General features: G+C 32.5%; 1 protein-coding gene across 1 annotated transcript in view; it reads left to right on the top strand.

Moving 5' to 3' along the window:
- The window catches only part of LOC129953881 (serum response factor homolog), a 220,768-nt gene that overhangs the window by 55,950 nt on the left and 148,222 nt on the right, over positions 1-16,596 (top strand). The window contains exon 2 of the mRNA XM_056067408.1: positions 5,332-5,580. Coding sequence (XP_055923383.1) covers positions 5,332-5,580 — 249 coding nt within the window. The remainder of the gene's footprint in view (positions 1-5,331; positions 5,581-16,596) is intronic.

The raw sequence follows: 16,596 nt of genomic DNA, 5'->3' as shown, positions 1-16,596 counted from the left end.
GAGACTCTAGCTCCCACTATATATTTCCACATCCACATCATCATACATATGTACGTTCTATGACTTGAAAACCACAACAAGATGCAGCAACGGATAAGAATCCTTTCTTGCTCCTATATAGAAGCTGCAACCACAACCGCAACTGGTGAACTGCTGTATTAGTCAGTAATAGCCAGACCGTGTGCCGTAAATTAGATTAAATGTTAATAAAAGGCGGAAAATTACACAAGAAAGAAGCTGGCCGATAAGGATGCGGAAAACCCGTCTACTCCTATATATACCTCTAACTCCCTATACCTGCCATCATCAGCCGAATGTATTGTGTATAGCATACTTTAAACCAATTGAATTTTTATAGCCTGTATTCATTATCCGTTAAAGATAAGAGTCAACCGATAGTCTTGACACAGAGGATCCGCATATAAAGGCAAAACTATATACGAGCTGTATGAAAGATCCTTTGCCCAGACACGGGAATTATCCACACACAAAAAAATCCCTATCCGTTTGGCATCAGGCTGGGAAAAATTCTTCAAAACTGAAAATTCTCATACTGGCTCTTAAAGATGATTCAGTGATTTATGAGTAAAAACCTTAAAGGATTTTGAAACTAAAGTTTGAATTTTATTTTATTTTCGATATTTGGAAAGTCTAGTCATTTACTGTGAATTTTTATAGGAACTTACAGTATTTTAAACTAAAGCACACAAAAATACTTAGGAACTAAAGCAAAGGAATGGACTTCATAATGGGCCTTGTGTATAAAAAAAGCTAAAACTGTAAAGCTAGGTAGCTATATCTGTTACTAGTGGCTTAAGTGAGACAATTCTAGCTTAAATTTAGTTTCATGTGAACAAAAACAAAAGGTTACGCTAAATATCTTAATCACATGTGTTGACCTAAAAGCTTAAGTTAAACTGCCTTAGCTGATTTTTCAATTTAATTTTTTGTATGCATCTGTTTGAGGATTTCCGTAAGGCGTTTCAAGCCGTAATACCGTATGAAAAATATCGACGAAATGTATTATTTTCCCTTAAATTCTCGTGAATATATTCTTGATCTTTTCAAGACCCGCGAGTCATGAACTAAGCGTGGCCACTGGGTTATCACACTTATGCTTTCTACAGCTTGATTTCATGTTGCTTTTACATTAAAGCTGGACAAACCTTTGTAGTGCGTTAAACTTTAACATCTTGTCTTACTACGGAATGAAATCCAGATTCCCTTAAATTTCTTAAAAATATATATTCATCACTAATTTCTGACTGTTTTTAAAATAGCCACATGACTGGAACGCATCTTTTAGTTTCCAGTTTAAACTTGTTTTTTTTAGCCCAAGTTTTAGCTCAACTTTTTTCTTTACTCAAAAAACCCAATGTGTCATTTAAAAATAAGCCATCTTTTAATCAATTGAAAATTTATAAAATTATTTTTGGTTTTCTCCCATTTTTAAAAAGAAAAAAAGGTGGTCTCAGGTGGTTTCCTTGAGGAACACCAGATATTACACTATTTTAGATGGATACAAGCCAATGGAATAGAAATCTACATGCATATACTTATGATTATACTAAATATAATCCGAGATTTCTTAAAACATATAAGATAAGGACAAGAAGTCCTTATTTTCCTGAAAGAAAAGCGAACACTTTTAGAATGTGCTTATCAATAAAAAAAACAGATGGAGTTACGTCGAAGGAAAAAGAAACAGCTTGGGAGAGAATAACATTGCATTTTAATTCCCATTCGAATTCAACATGCTACAGGACCGTTGAAGCTCAGGTTACCAGGATATAAAAAAGAAACTAGGAAGGTGGCTGATGATGATGTAGATGCCACTCTTGAAACTATTCTTAAAACAGTTGAAACATTCATCCCTCCGAAATCAGCGATACTTACATAAAAGATGATTGCCTCTAGCAAAGAATCGCTGAGCTACCAATAGCTGGTTTATGGGTGCAATTGAATTACTTTTAGAAGAAGGAAAGTTTTGTTTAACGATTTGTTATAAAAGTCATGTATCAAAACTGTTTTAAGGCCGATCTAGATCCTTCTCGATTTGTTCCAATACATGGACAATAATATTTGTATTTAAACAAAATCTTTTTAAGAAGGCTAATTCATCAAAACTAAAAAAGTATTTACTCTTATCGTAAACCTGACGGGGGACACCAACTTCAATCAATTCAAGAACCTCCACATATCTCCCCCCCCAAACAATTCAGCCGTAATACTCGTTCTTCTAGGAATGCACATCAGTTTAACCTTGAGCTCAATTTCGAACGTACTGTCAAGTATCGAGATTCTTTTTTTAACCGCACATCGAGAATGTGGAATGCTTTACCCAGCTCTGTTTTTCCCTATAATTTTGATATTCAAAACCGTAAGACCAATGTGCATTGGTATTTCCTCTTTAATCTTTCCCTATTTTCCTAAAACTCGAACAGTGTTTAAACTTTAAACAGTTTGAACAAAGAACTAGTTTTTTGGCACAACAATGTACTGAAATGTCATCACTTTCACACTACACGGTTTTCACCGTACGGCAAAAAACCAGACGACGACATTTTGTTAGAGGCGTTAAGAAGAGTGTATACGCTTTCATATCATACGGTCACGGCAAAACGCTGGCGCCGCGCCGCCGTGTAGCAACAGTCTACTGCCACTACAGTATACGGCAGTCCGCCGGCGCGATTAGCTTAGTGGCGTACATGATGAAATGCATGTTTTCACATAATACGATTTTATTCGTACGGCAGAGAACGATCAGCTACTCCAAGACACGATTACTTCGCACAGGAACCCTGAATATATCGTGTTAACCGTACGGTTAAGACCGTATAATGTGTAATTAGCCATTGATCCGTTGTGTGCCGTCCGGTTTTTTGCCGTACGGTCAAAACCATGTAGTGCGAAACGAGCCTTAAGTGTTATACCGTACTATTTCCCCATAAAATAAGTTTCAATTAGGCTAATTTATATCAAACTTTGAGCTCTGTGCAAACCATTTAGCAGAACTTAATAACTTATGTAGAACTTAAATAGTTATGAGACGTATCAGCAAACAGGCCTTAAACCTCCTGTTAGTCTCTTTCTTTAAAGAAGTACATTTTAAGACAATTTGGAAATAAAAAATCAATTGGCACATTCTTTTATGAACACAGGTCCAACAGATGTTATTCTATTCACCGTGAAAACATTTTCATGACTGTCCCCAATCAAAAAGTTGTTTGATGGAAGATTTTCCTTTGAATATTTGTGAACAATTTTAATTTTACTGTTTCTAACTAAAAACTGACTCGATAAAAAAAAATTCCAACAGGAAGTTGAATGTGAATTAGGAAGCTATTTGGCCAGCTCACTTTTTAAGCTATCATGTTTTGACATTTGTAACGTCATTACTAGAAATAAGATAAACGTACAAAAACTCATTTAAAATATTTTTACTTGTAACAAATTCTAAGTGAATTACCTTCTGCTGCTTAGTTCTATGTTAGTTATGACAGCTTCGTTTTTTTCATTCAATGTTTTCTATGTTTTCTATTGCATCACTAACTTAACATCTTTAAATTAAATCTACCTCCTAAAGTTCGGTAGGAACTTCTCAAAAATAAAATGAGGTTTTGCCTTGTAATCTGCGGTTTATTAGTTGTGATAATAGTATTCTATGTTTTCTATGTTTTTTGCTTTCCTTTTTTTAAATGATATTTATTTACCGTAAAAACTTTTCTTATAAAATTTTACTATTCCTCTAATTTTTCTGAAATTAGAAGTAACAATTTTACATTTGTTACGCAATATTTTCTATGTTTTGCTGAACCTTTTTAGGATTTCCGTAATTACGGCAACACTTTAATGTATTGCCATTTGTGCTGTCAGCGCTACCAACTTAAAATTTATAAATCTAATAAAATGCTAAGGAAATTAAAGTTAAATTAATTTTATTGTCTTATTATCTTTCTTATCATTTAACTAATATTAAAATCAGAAAATTGACTACTTCAACTCTTAGTGGTTTTTTCAATCCATGTTACTCCTGAACTTCTGACATTTAAAACTAATAGGTCCGTTCAATAGGTTTAGGTTTAGGTTCGTTTGTTTTTTCTTTACAAACTGTTATTGTTAAGACATGTTTAGATGAAACGGGAATTAGTATTTTATTAGTCAGGAAAGAAAGTAAAAGTTTGAAATAGTTAGTATAGTTAAAAAATTAGAAAACGGTCAAGTGTAAAAAATGAAAATTTCCATTTTTATTAACTTTAAACAATCAGCTGTCAAATTATTAATATTTTTGCTTAAAAAGAAATACATGGTCAGTGCTATGGTCGATTAAATGTTAGTACTTTTTTTTTCTATTTTTACTTCTCTTAACAGGTTAAAAGTAAAAATAGTTGATAAAGGAAAATTCTACTATTTTTAAATCCATTTCTCCGTTTAAAGAAATAACCATTTTAAAAACTTAATCTAAAATAAAAAATTGTGTTCTTTTTGCAAACTACTGTATCATTGTTTTTTCTTATTAATTTTAAGCCCCCTCAAGTGCCCAATCCAAAATGATAAATTAACAGGATTTAAACTGTCTTCAAGTTTCCTCTATAGTCTTGATGTGTTCAACAGGCTGAGAATAATAAGAAGATTTCCTATTAAATATTCGAATATGTCTCTTAAATTCCCTCAACCTACGAGTCGGGTATAATATTTAAGGGAAAGCAACAAACACACTTTTACAAATTGATTGAATCACTTTTGTAATTGAACGAATTGAGATGTGTTTTTTTTGGGAGGCTAGCCAGCACCGTTCGTCGGTGTTTGGAGGGTTTGAGAAAAAAAAGGACTCTTTGGAGTGAAAGTTTATGTGAGAATTTAGGTGTTGGGAAGTTGGGGGATGATAGGTCTAGGTATATTTGCTGGGTGTTCTAATTTTCAATTTGGCAAAGCTTTGATATAATAAATAATTGATTTTTCTGTTTACATACACAGCATATACATATTTATAGCAAACGTGGTATACATTTACATTATACGAAGAAGATAACAAAAACGATAAATTTTCCATTTAATTCGGCTTAATAGTGGGAGGGAGAGGGACTGAAGGGATGAAAATCTTTACTACAGAAGTGTTACCTATCAAGCTATATATTAATCGATTAAATCCCTCCACTATTTAGGGACGAATTTGTTTTGCCCTCGTTCGTAAATGTAAGCTCTCCTGTTATTTGCTTGCCCTATGAATCTTTAATTAACTAAAACCCATATCAATATATATCTTTTAATTAATCCTCATGTCATGCAAAATTATATAATAAATTATATGTCTGTTTTGAAATTTTGCAGGCATACGAATTATCTACTCTAACTGGTACACAAGTAATGCTCCTAGTTGCATCAGAAACAGGACACGTTTACACATTTGCCACACGCAAATTGCAACCAATGATTACATCAGAAGCTGGCAAACAACTGATCCAGACTTGTTTAAATTCACCAGATCCGCCAAGTGTTGGCGGTGGCGATCAACGGATGTCAGCTACAGGCTTCGAGGAAACCGAACTTAGTTACAATATAGCCGACGAGGATTCAAAAGTAAGACAATTAATTTATGGTCATCATGGTCACGCCCATCTAGGACATCCCCAAGCTCCCAGCCATTATGGACTGGAGCAGAGTATAATGCAATCGCCATACTCATCCGGTGGACAGCCATCACCGCTTTCGCATGCGCAAGGTTACCCACCACATGGTGGTCATTCGCATCATTCGCACGTGCCACATGTGCCTCATTCTACTCATTCTCATATGACACATGCGCATGCGCAGCGATAGATTTCATTTTGTTTTTATTCTTTATAAATAAATATAAACAAAAAATAAAAAAAACAACAAACTAGGCAATAAAATTCACATATAGTTATCGAAACAAACGAATACAGTTAATTTCGTTGTAATTCTAGTATGAAATGTCAGATTTTTGACAGATGCATCTGTCATCAATAGATGGCGTTTTTTCTTTAAATCAATCAATCAGTTGCAAAAGTTCAAAGCGAAAGTAAGAAATGATCAATGATCTCGCTATTTAGAAGAACCTCAAATCAATACTAGATCGATCTAAACAAATAATGAATAAATTTTCTATCTAGGATATGATATTTTTTTTAGTTAAATTCATCTATAAGATTCTTTTTCGTTCTCTTTCTATCTAATCGTTTTTCTTTATTGTTTTTGTTATTTATAAAAAAAGAAATTAAAAATAAAAATATAATTTAAAAACTTTGCAATTAATTAATACTTATGAAACTAGTCATTATTAGAAGAAGAAGATGAAGAGACAGAAGACGAAAAAGGAAACACAAAATATCCGTGCCATAAAGAAGCAATGCCATAATCTCAGAGATACAAAATAAAAAGAAAAAAAATGAACAAAAATGTTTAAATTCAAAGAAACAAACTTGACTTATGGTTTAAATAAGCTACAATGAATTTTTTAACATTTTTTTTTCTTTTTAAATTAAAGACAAAACAGTGCCATAATTAAATATTTATATATATTTTTTTATTTTACCCTATAAACAAGAAAACTCTTAAAACAAAACGAAACAAAGAATCAAATGATATCTCAAAATAAAAAATGGATTTAAGTGCATAATATTATAAATAAATAGTTAAAACAAAAACGTCTTGAAACTATGGCAATTGCATTCAAATGTGCAATAATATACAATTCGCAAAGAAACGAGGACTATAATAACTAGAATTTAGAATATAAATATATATACAAAAAATAGATGGGGTAAGTTTTAAAATAATATCTAAATTGAAAATATTGAATCTTGAAAAGATGGGCGTGACCAAAAGCTTACAAATCTAAGTTAAATTGTTTGGCTTAATTTTGCTGTTTATGTTGAAAATATTTTAAGTTGTAAAATTGGTTGTTCATAGATGCAAATTATTTTGAAATATTTAAAATCTTTTTTGTTTTTTTTTAAAGAACTAATACATTTAATAAAAACTGCACTGGTCGTAAAAATTCCGTATTGTTCTGCTCTACAAACAAATCAATATTTTTTTGAAAAATTAGATGTCCTATATTCAAATCTCGTCTTAAAATTTGTTTATCACATCAGGTTTTGAAAATATACCCTTTCAAAAATTCTAAATACAACCAAAAACTGCGTTTTTAAGGCTCAATTAAAACACATGTTGTGTTTTTCAAAATAAATAGTAAATATTTCTATCTTCTAGATACAGATTACGGTATAGTATCTTTATCTCTCATAAGTTTTCTCATTTGTTATGAAATAATTTATGGGTCTTCATTTGACTCCATTTGAAGTTTTCAAAAACCTTGAATGTATTCAAATAATTCGTTTTAGAGTTAAATTTAAGAGTTGATTCCGAATCCAAAATCTGATGATCGTTATCCACTTCGTGTCACATGAATAGGGACAAGCTTTTTTCGTTTTTTATTTGCCAATAGTTTTTAAACCCTTAAGCCGTATTCACATCAGCGCGACCAACGAACGACGAATAAAGTATAAAATGTGAGTTTGAAGACATATTTCCACACAAAATCTTAACAAAACGATAGCAATATAGTTTCTAATTTATTTATGAGGCATATTTTTCTTTTCAATATCATATATTAATATATTTAAATTGTAGTTGATACGAACTGTCAAACTTTATTCACGTTCCACATCATCCACACTCGCAACGAATAAAATACTCGCTCGTACTTAACCTAAAAAGATCATTCTTGTTTTGGTTTCGGTGGTGAATGGTGTTTGGCTGTGGAACAATTGTCAAAGTCAAACTTCATTCGCGACGGATTAAAATCTCTCATGTGAAAGAAATGTCAAAATCAACGAATATTCGTTCATTCGTTGGATGTGCTCATGTGAATAGTTCTTTAAAGGCCTTGCACATGAAATCGAACAACGAATGAACGAATTGGCGAACAAACGTGATTTAAAAAGTCAATTTCAAACAAAAACATATTTAAATTTAAAGAAACCAATTGAAACTATTGTTAGGATAATAAAATTTACATTTTGTTCTTTAAAACAGGAAAATATTGTAAAAACAGTTTGGTAGTAACGAATTTCAGTGTGGTTTCTACGAACTGTCAAACTTTATTCGCGTTCCACATACCATCCACACTAAACATTGGTTTAATTTAATGGATTAAAATAATTTTCAGTAATGTGTGCTGCCTCCTGATTTCTGAATGAATTTAAGTAACGTGTGGAGTATGGATTCATAGAGTACTGTCAGATAATTGAGCGATGTTTGGGCCCAGGACCGTTTTATGGCTTCAATAATATCTTTGGTTTTTTGGTATTACAGTTCTCCTTCGTAGACTTTATTTAAAAGTCATTCCAACACATTTTCCTTGATGTTTAGGCCAGGAGATGCAGGCTTTTGTTGCCCGTGTGGAATGTATTAGTGCAATATGTTGTTGGGAAGTCCATCGTGGAAAAGCTCGTTTCAAAATCGATTTTCAAGCGATTGCTGTCATTTTAGAGCTTTAAAAATCCATCCCCACGGTCCCGTAATAGGTTATTGCCGAACAATTAATTATGGTGTTGGCTCATGCGTTGGTTTGTTCTTCATTTTTTGCTGCGGTATATGGTCTGCTTGCTGTATCATTCGAGCAACAGTCGATCTACTAGCAATTACCCCAGCTCCTGCCTTAATTTTACTAAAGGAAAGCCTTGGGTTTGAAAGAGCTCTTACTATTGCCCGCTCTTCTGGAGTTATGCAGCTGCTTGACTCTTCTTTAGTGCTTTTTTCACACCTCTCTACAAAATTGGAGCTTCTTCTAATTTTGCTGGCTAAACAACGGATGGTTTTGCCGAGATCGTTGTAAGCTCGAATTTGGCTTAATTTCCTTGGTTAGACCCTTAGCTCACACCTTCCTACCTACTTCTTAATTCTATCAAATTAATATTCGTATTAAGCTCCCAAAGAATCGGAGTATCCTTTTTTAAACACCTTAATAGGAAAATTTAGATCTTGTCCCTATTCATGTGACACAAAAAACAAGGGTAAACCGCCATAAAACTTTTATTTACCAACTTAATCCCAATTTTTTGTTTGTAATTAAAACTTAATACATACCTTTTTTTTTTAATAAATATAATTTAAAATCATGAAAATAAATATAAACCAGCATAAAAATGTTCATATATTTGTTTTACCCCGATGTAATGGTTGGGCTCATCAGAAGATGACCATTACACCTTGTCTTGACCCGTATTTTCTACATAAATCAACTGCGAATTATATAGCTGCTACAAGTCTTCAAAGAAGATAAATTGTTGCTATTTAATACATACCTCATTCATTCCATATTTGGGGTTTTCCAAAAAACTTATGGCTGAAACACAAACACGGTTCAGCATCGGCTTCGTCTACGTTACGTTGGGCCTGTTTCGAGGTTGGTTTGAATGACACTTCCAATATGACATTTCTTAAAGGGCACTTCTGTCATATTTTGTTCTCAAAATAAAAAAAATATGAGTTTTGAAATCGAAGAAATTAAATTTTAATAACCCTCCAAAAGCAAATGCTTTTTGTTTATTGACTTTTTTACAGCTGTTGAGCTGTCAGACAAATCAAATGTTCAGCAAATTTGAACTAGAGCGTCCGTTTTTAGTAACATTACGTAACATTACAAATGAAACATGAGGTCGAAGCTTCATTGTGATAGCATGCGTTGAATTCCTATGGCTGAACTCGTAAAAATCAGGCAAAGCCGAAGCGTGTTTGTGTTTCGGCAATTAAGGGTTTTAAAAATAACGTCATGAAAACTGCTTTTCCCTATTCATGTGACACGCAGTATATGTACTCAAAGTCAAAGTACCAGTTTTCAATATCAGTTTTTCATAATTTTCAATGTTTTTTGAAAATTTAATGTCAACCTTAAGACTACGAATCGCTTTTATACAGTTTTTCGTTTTTCTGTTAAGAACCGTTTAAGCAAAAATGTTTCAGCATTCTTTTTACAACTATTTATAATTTTGAGAAAACCAAATCAGATTTTGGATATTTTTAAACGGAATTTCGAATTAATACTGAGTCTTATTGAAAAAAAACGCCTAATGTAAGACTTTTCGAATTTTATAAAGGTTTTATCTCAAAACACTGATGTGATAGATAGATTGATTTTGAAGTCAAATTCGAACTAAAGCCATCAAAAACTTTAGAAAAAGTATAATTTGATTACTACTTACATTATCTCGTGGACCAGTGTAATAAATACTAAAACTTAAGAGCCTTAAATTGAATCTTTCTTAATTTCCAAAATTAAATATTTAAAGTTGTCTGTATTTTTGTAAACAACTAATTTTGCAACTTGTGTAGTTTTGCATATTATTTTGGCTTTGTGTGTTGTGTAGTTTGAGTAAGAAAAATATTTAAAAAATCAAAAAATTAAAAAAAATATAATAAAACTTAAACAAAGTATTTTTTTTTTTTCAATTAAAAAATATTTAAATTTGTATATTTATCATTTTTATTTTTGTGATTACAAATTCTATTTTTTTTGTATATAAAAATTCTTTAAATTGCAAAACTAATTAGAAAAAAAATAATAATTAATTTTAATCTTAAATTTAAAAAAAAACGAATATTACAAAACGACATTCCAAACAAATAATTTCTGTCAGACAGAAAGTAAAACAATTTTAAAAAATAAACAAATATCATAAGTTAAGAAATTAATTTTTTATTTAGAAAATTAAAAAAACAAAAAAACAAAAATTGTATAACTTAATTAATTATATAGTATTTAAGAAGTGTAAAACGATTAAAAATCGTGGATCTGCAATCGTGAGCGAGAGAGAGTTTAAAAAGAAAAAGGTAGGCGCATTCGCTTATTTTTGTTTTAACGATTTTAATTTTCATTATTATTTAATTTAGTATGAAAATATAATTTAATTTAATTTATTATTTTTTTTATTTAAAAACAAAAAAATTATTACAAATAAATAAAATATATATAAATATTATACAAACCAAAAAGTGAACATCTTAAACATTTTATATTTTTTATTTTTATTTTAATTTTTTTTCGTTGTCCTCCCATCATCGTCGTTGTTGAATTCATTTTCCTTAATTTTTCTACTTTTCATTGCATTTTTCTTCGTTGTGAATTTATAATTTTATTTTACTTTTTATTTTAATTATTTTTGTGTGTGTTGTATTCGGTTTATGGGGATGTTAAATGTTCATTGAATTAAATTACATTTAAATATGATTTTCTTGCATTTCTTCACATCTTCACATCTTCCTTGTCGTCGTTGTTAATTGAATTTTTCGTCCTTAAGTATCTCGCTTTTCTTCTTTTTCTTTTCAAATGAATTCCATCTTTTTTTAAAATTTAATTCCAATGAAAAAATAAAAGAAATTAATAAAGTAGAAGAAAAATAATTATAGGAACTACGGCGGCGGCCGCCACGGAATTATATACTTCGTCTATTTGAAAGTTATGCTCATCTTAATTTTAATGTCACTTATAAAAGACCATGAATAGTTGAGTAGTGTCTTCTTATAATGGTTTGGTTTAGGTCAGAGTCAGAGCCAGAGAGCTTATGCTTTGCTATTTGGCTAACTTTTTTGTTGTTGTTGTTATTTTTCAAATTCAGATAATATATATATGTATGTTAATATAAATAATCCAATATTCAGAATAATGATGCTTAATGATGTAATAAAATATTTAATTGCAGGACAAGAGTACATCATTAAAGGTTTAATTAAGTAATTTATGAAGTTAAGAGCTTTGTTCAGTTCAACATCGCATCGGATAAAATGCCTACTTTTTGACTTTTGTTTATGTTTATTAAATTTTTGTTTCTTTATTTTGAGTCTGAAATGATTTTGAGAGGTTGTCGAAGAACTCCTGAAAAAAGTTAATAAAAGAATAAAACTGTATAATCAGCAGCAGATAATGGTGTAGTAAGATGTTAAAAGCTATAAGGGTGGGGCTGGGGTATCCGCCGTCGTGGTGTTTATTGCGGGCATAAAGTTGTAAAATAGTCAATATATATTCTGGAAAATTGAGTTTTTTTGTTATGTTAAATTGAAGTAGAAAACTTGAATAAACTTAAAAAATCAATGGAATTGAAAAAGTCATTTGGCTTGAACTGAGTTATTGCTTACTTTTTTTGTAGGTAGATTGGTAATTTTGTTTTATGCAAAAGAAAGTCTTGATAAATGTACCCTAGTGGAAAGTATAAAAAAAGTGTTTTTTTAAAAGTCTTCATGCTTCAAGTCAGTAACAGGAACACTAAGAGTGTTTCCATCAATTTTTGATTTTTATTCTTACCAATATAAAAAAATAACTCTTAGTGTAGTGACTTATTTTTCGTTACTGGACGTTCCTATTTCTGCCAAAAAACGATTCTATGGTTCGACGCGTGCTAAAACCATGATATGTCGAATTTTTCGGAAGGACCTTGTTCTGCAAGTCTTTCAAATCAAAACTCTATATTGAACTTACTTGAAGTATTTTTTTGTTGATGAAAATGGCCTCAAAAACATTAAATGGTATTTGGTTTCAACAAAAAAATGTCAAAATCCAAACAGCAATTGTAACAAGCGACTTGTTTGGAATCTAGATTTTATTTATTTGCCTGCCGAGAACGTTTGATCTTAAAAAACCATTTTTGTGGGCTGAATTTGTAATTGGATTGTGTACGCCAGTTTCGTCAAAATGTCCTCATACTAAAAAATATAAATAAATAAATTGGGTTGCGCAACAGTCCGTTGAGAACTAGGGCCTAGTTACTTACAACTCTCAACCATTCCTGTGTAGTAGTACTGTTATCAGGGATGGAAGGTACCTACAGTTTTAAGCCGAATCCGAACGGCTGATTTGAGAAAGCACTTTTCATGACAAGAATTACTCTTGGAGAATTTGTCAATTCCTCGCCAGAGGCAGTACTTGTAGAAAAACTTTAGATGGCATAGGCAGGGTTCGAACCCAAGACTAACCATCATGCCACGGTTACTACAGGAATAGAATAGCCTCTTAATAATTAAGTTAACTCAGATAAACCACGACTTTTCGAAATTTATTTGGTTAAGAGGGCTGTTGACGGGAAAACCAACACAGTTAGGCTACTAGTTGGTCCGTTGTTATACCCCGTGGATCTAGAGATTTACCTTACTCGTTCCTCTAGTAAGCTAAGAAAGTTTGGGACAATAAATATAAATAGATGTCGAGAGATTCTTAGATCACTTGGACCATTAAAGTTCAAGCCTCCAAGGTGAAGTTTTCTTCTTTGTGACAGCGCAGAATGAACATGAAAATGGAGACATTGTCTACTTCTCTTCTTAATGCATGAAACTAGTGGAAACATCTTTTCCAGGACCGCCAAGCCGAAAAGCATGCCTACCTTTTAGGCAAAGCCCTAAAAGGACACCTATAAAGGAGCTAATGTGTGATCTAGTAACTGAAATGAGGTGCTTAGAGAATTTAGTATCAAGCAATGATAGAAATAATTTATTTGACCGACCGACAGGTGGTTGTATAAGACCATTAGCGGGTTGCTTTGTCTATGGTATCATGTTTTAGCATAAGTTTACAAGTACTTAGAGGCATATTGATGTTGGATTTGTTGACCATCAAGGCTAAAGTTGCTCTAGTTTTAGCAATTTCGTCATCATCGTTGCAATTTCCTGGAATGTCTCTATGACCCGACGCCCAAATAATGTGAATTTTGAACTGCTCGTCTATCTCGACAAGAGATAATCGGAAGTTTCAGGTTGTTATTGAGTTTATTGAGACAGAGTCCAATTATTTTATGGCAGCTTGAGTATCTGAGAAAGTGCATATATCGATAATCAATATCACGTTTTCTCTGAGCCAAGAAGGACCTTCTTTGATAGTCAGAAGTTCTGACTGGAACACATTACAGTGATGGGGAAGACGAAATGAGGAACATAGATTTAGTCCGTTAAAGTAGACGCCTCCACAAACTTTGTTGTCGGTTGAAAACTTATTAAGAGTAATTTTAAATGAGATATTATTTCAAATACTAAAGACTAATTCTTACTTAATAAATCTCGGAAGTGTATTTAATGTCAACTTAAAAGTTTTATTTGAGAAGATAGTACTCTTTATAGATGGACCCACATTGGGAACCATTTATTACATATTTATGTGAAAAAAAGGCGTTCGAATAACTCAAAAATATAATAAAAACAGAAATGTTGCTAAATACTGTTAAACGAGCTCGAAAAGATATAAAATTAAGTTCAATTGTTTTCAGACTATTCTCCAAAATTTCGCTGGTTTTAATAAAGTGAGCAGACCAAAGAATATCAACTGCTCTTTATTTTCCCCTGCTGAACAGAAATTTAAATGCAGCCAATAGAGAAATTTCTATTTTCACTTAAGTCGATGCGCAATGCAAAAGCTTTCCGTTTTTGAAGTCGGGTTTACTGCATCGCTGTTAAAAGTTGATAAGCAAGTACATTGTTAGAAAATAAAGCTTGCTGCCTTTCCTTTGAGGTAATTTCAATTTACAGTTCCTCAGCTGGCAATAAAATGTACTTTACCGAGGGTAAAGCAAAGCTATATATTAAACGTTTCTAGTTAATTTTCTCTTTTAAACTGTATTTGAGAAGTAAGGAGATTTGAAAATGAAATAAAGGATTCTACTTTTCAAACAAATTTTGTTTGGTTGTTGACGACTTTTCATTTTTACGCAAAGTTTTTATTTGAACTTTTGTCGAAGTTTAAAAATTCAATTTAAATTTTAATTGGCGACGAGGCAAGGCTATGTTATTTTATCATCATTTTTACAAACACTGTTCTGTCAACTAAGCGTTACTTCTTACCACCCTCCCCCTTTCAAGCAATATTGGACGTTCTGTCAATTATATTAACCGCACATCAAGAATGTGGAATATTTTACTCCATTCTTATTTTCTCTCCCATTTCTATATTTAAAACGTTAAAGCCAATTTGCGTTGTTTCTTTTCCGAACATGTCCTACCAAATGACAGAAATATGATGACTTTTGAGTTTTGAAACGGGTGTTTTTTAAGAGGCATATTTTAACTCCAATGTTTAATGGTGACTATCTTTTCCATGACTACTATGTTTTTCGCTCATAAATTGAACAACCCTGATGTGCAGGACCTACATGTCCCACAGCTTGTTCATTAATTGATTTATTTAAAAAAAAACCTTTGGTAATCTTATATTTACACGTAGGTTAGGTTAGGTTAAAGTGGCTGCGGATTCAGAATCCACACACTCAGGCCAAAAGAGAAAGCCCATTGTGATACCACATGAATCTAGAGAATTACTTCCCACTAGTCGAACCGTTTTGAGCTTTTTATAAAGCGAAGGAGATATTTGATATCCTTTTAAGCTAGTTCACTGGGATTATAAAAAGATCATCTCCCAGATGAAGTTTGCGTCTTAGTGAAAGAGCAGGGCAAGTGCAGAGGAGGAGAGAAATTGTTTCCTCTTCTTCCTCGGCCATACAGCTCCTGCAGAAGTCATTTGAGGCTACACCAAGTCGTATTGCGTGTCTGCCTATAAGACAGTGTCCCGTAAGGACACCTATTAGGGAGGTAATATGAAGCCTGCTTGGAGATAACAAGTCTTTAGAGCGTTTTAGGTCCTGTGAAGGCCATATGAGTTTTGGGGCTGCGTATGTTGGTAAATTGACCCACCAGAGTTTAATATCGCAAAAGCTGTTTCTTTTAGCAGAAGTTTACATGCAGCTATCGGTATACCTATCTTCACCCTTTCAGTTGAAAAAGGTATGATGGTTCCGTTTTTAGTGAGTTCATCGGCTCTACAATTTTCTGTGATGTCTATGTGGCCCGGCACCCAACAGAAGTAAATGTTAAATTGCTGCGCCATCTCCCTAAAAGACGATCGACAATTGAGGGCCATTTGAGATTTGGTTGAGACACCGTCAAGAGATCTAATAGCAGCCTGACTGTCAGAGAAGATGCGGATATCAATAGTTGATATCACGTTTTCTCTTAGTCAGGAGAGAACCTCTTTGATCGCTAAAATGTCCGCTTGGAAGACGCTACAATGATTACACACCACGTAACGGGTGCGTGAATTGATCTCCAAGATTGAATGTTGTCTGTAGGAATATATGAAATCAGTAGTCTACGATGATAAGCCCAAAACGATTGACGACTTAAAGGACAACTTTCGCTGCGTCATCTGAAATTAGACTACGTCTGAGGCAGCCGTGGAAGTCATATATGAAGGGTGATTTTTAAAAGCTATAGAAAAATGCATGAAATCTTTATTTGAATCGATAGTACGGTTCATATAATTTAACATTTGGAGATTATGACCTTGACGGACTTCGCCTCAACTGGTCGATCCGCTTAGTCCAATTTTGACATACTTTTTCCAACATTTCAGCCGGCATCTCACGAATAAACGCTTCAATTTTGGCTTGTCTGTATAGACATGAGCTTTTGCATAGCCCTACAAAAAATATTGTCTTAAGGCGTTAAATCGCAAGATCTAGTCGGCCAATTGACCGGTCCCGAACGTAGAATAAAATGTGCACCGAACTCCCTCTCAATAAGTCCATTGTTGCGCGTGCT

The sequence above is a fragment of the Eupeodes corollae genome, chromosome 1 (genome assembly GCF_945859685.1).
Source record: "Eupeodes corollae chromosome 1, idEupCoro1.1, whole genome shotgun sequence".
NCBI classification, from domain to species: domain Eukaryota; kingdom Metazoa; phylum Arthropoda; class Insecta; order Diptera; family Syrphidae; genus Eupeodes; species Eupeodes corollae.
This window is presented reverse-complemented; position numbering and strand designations above follow the sequence as displayed.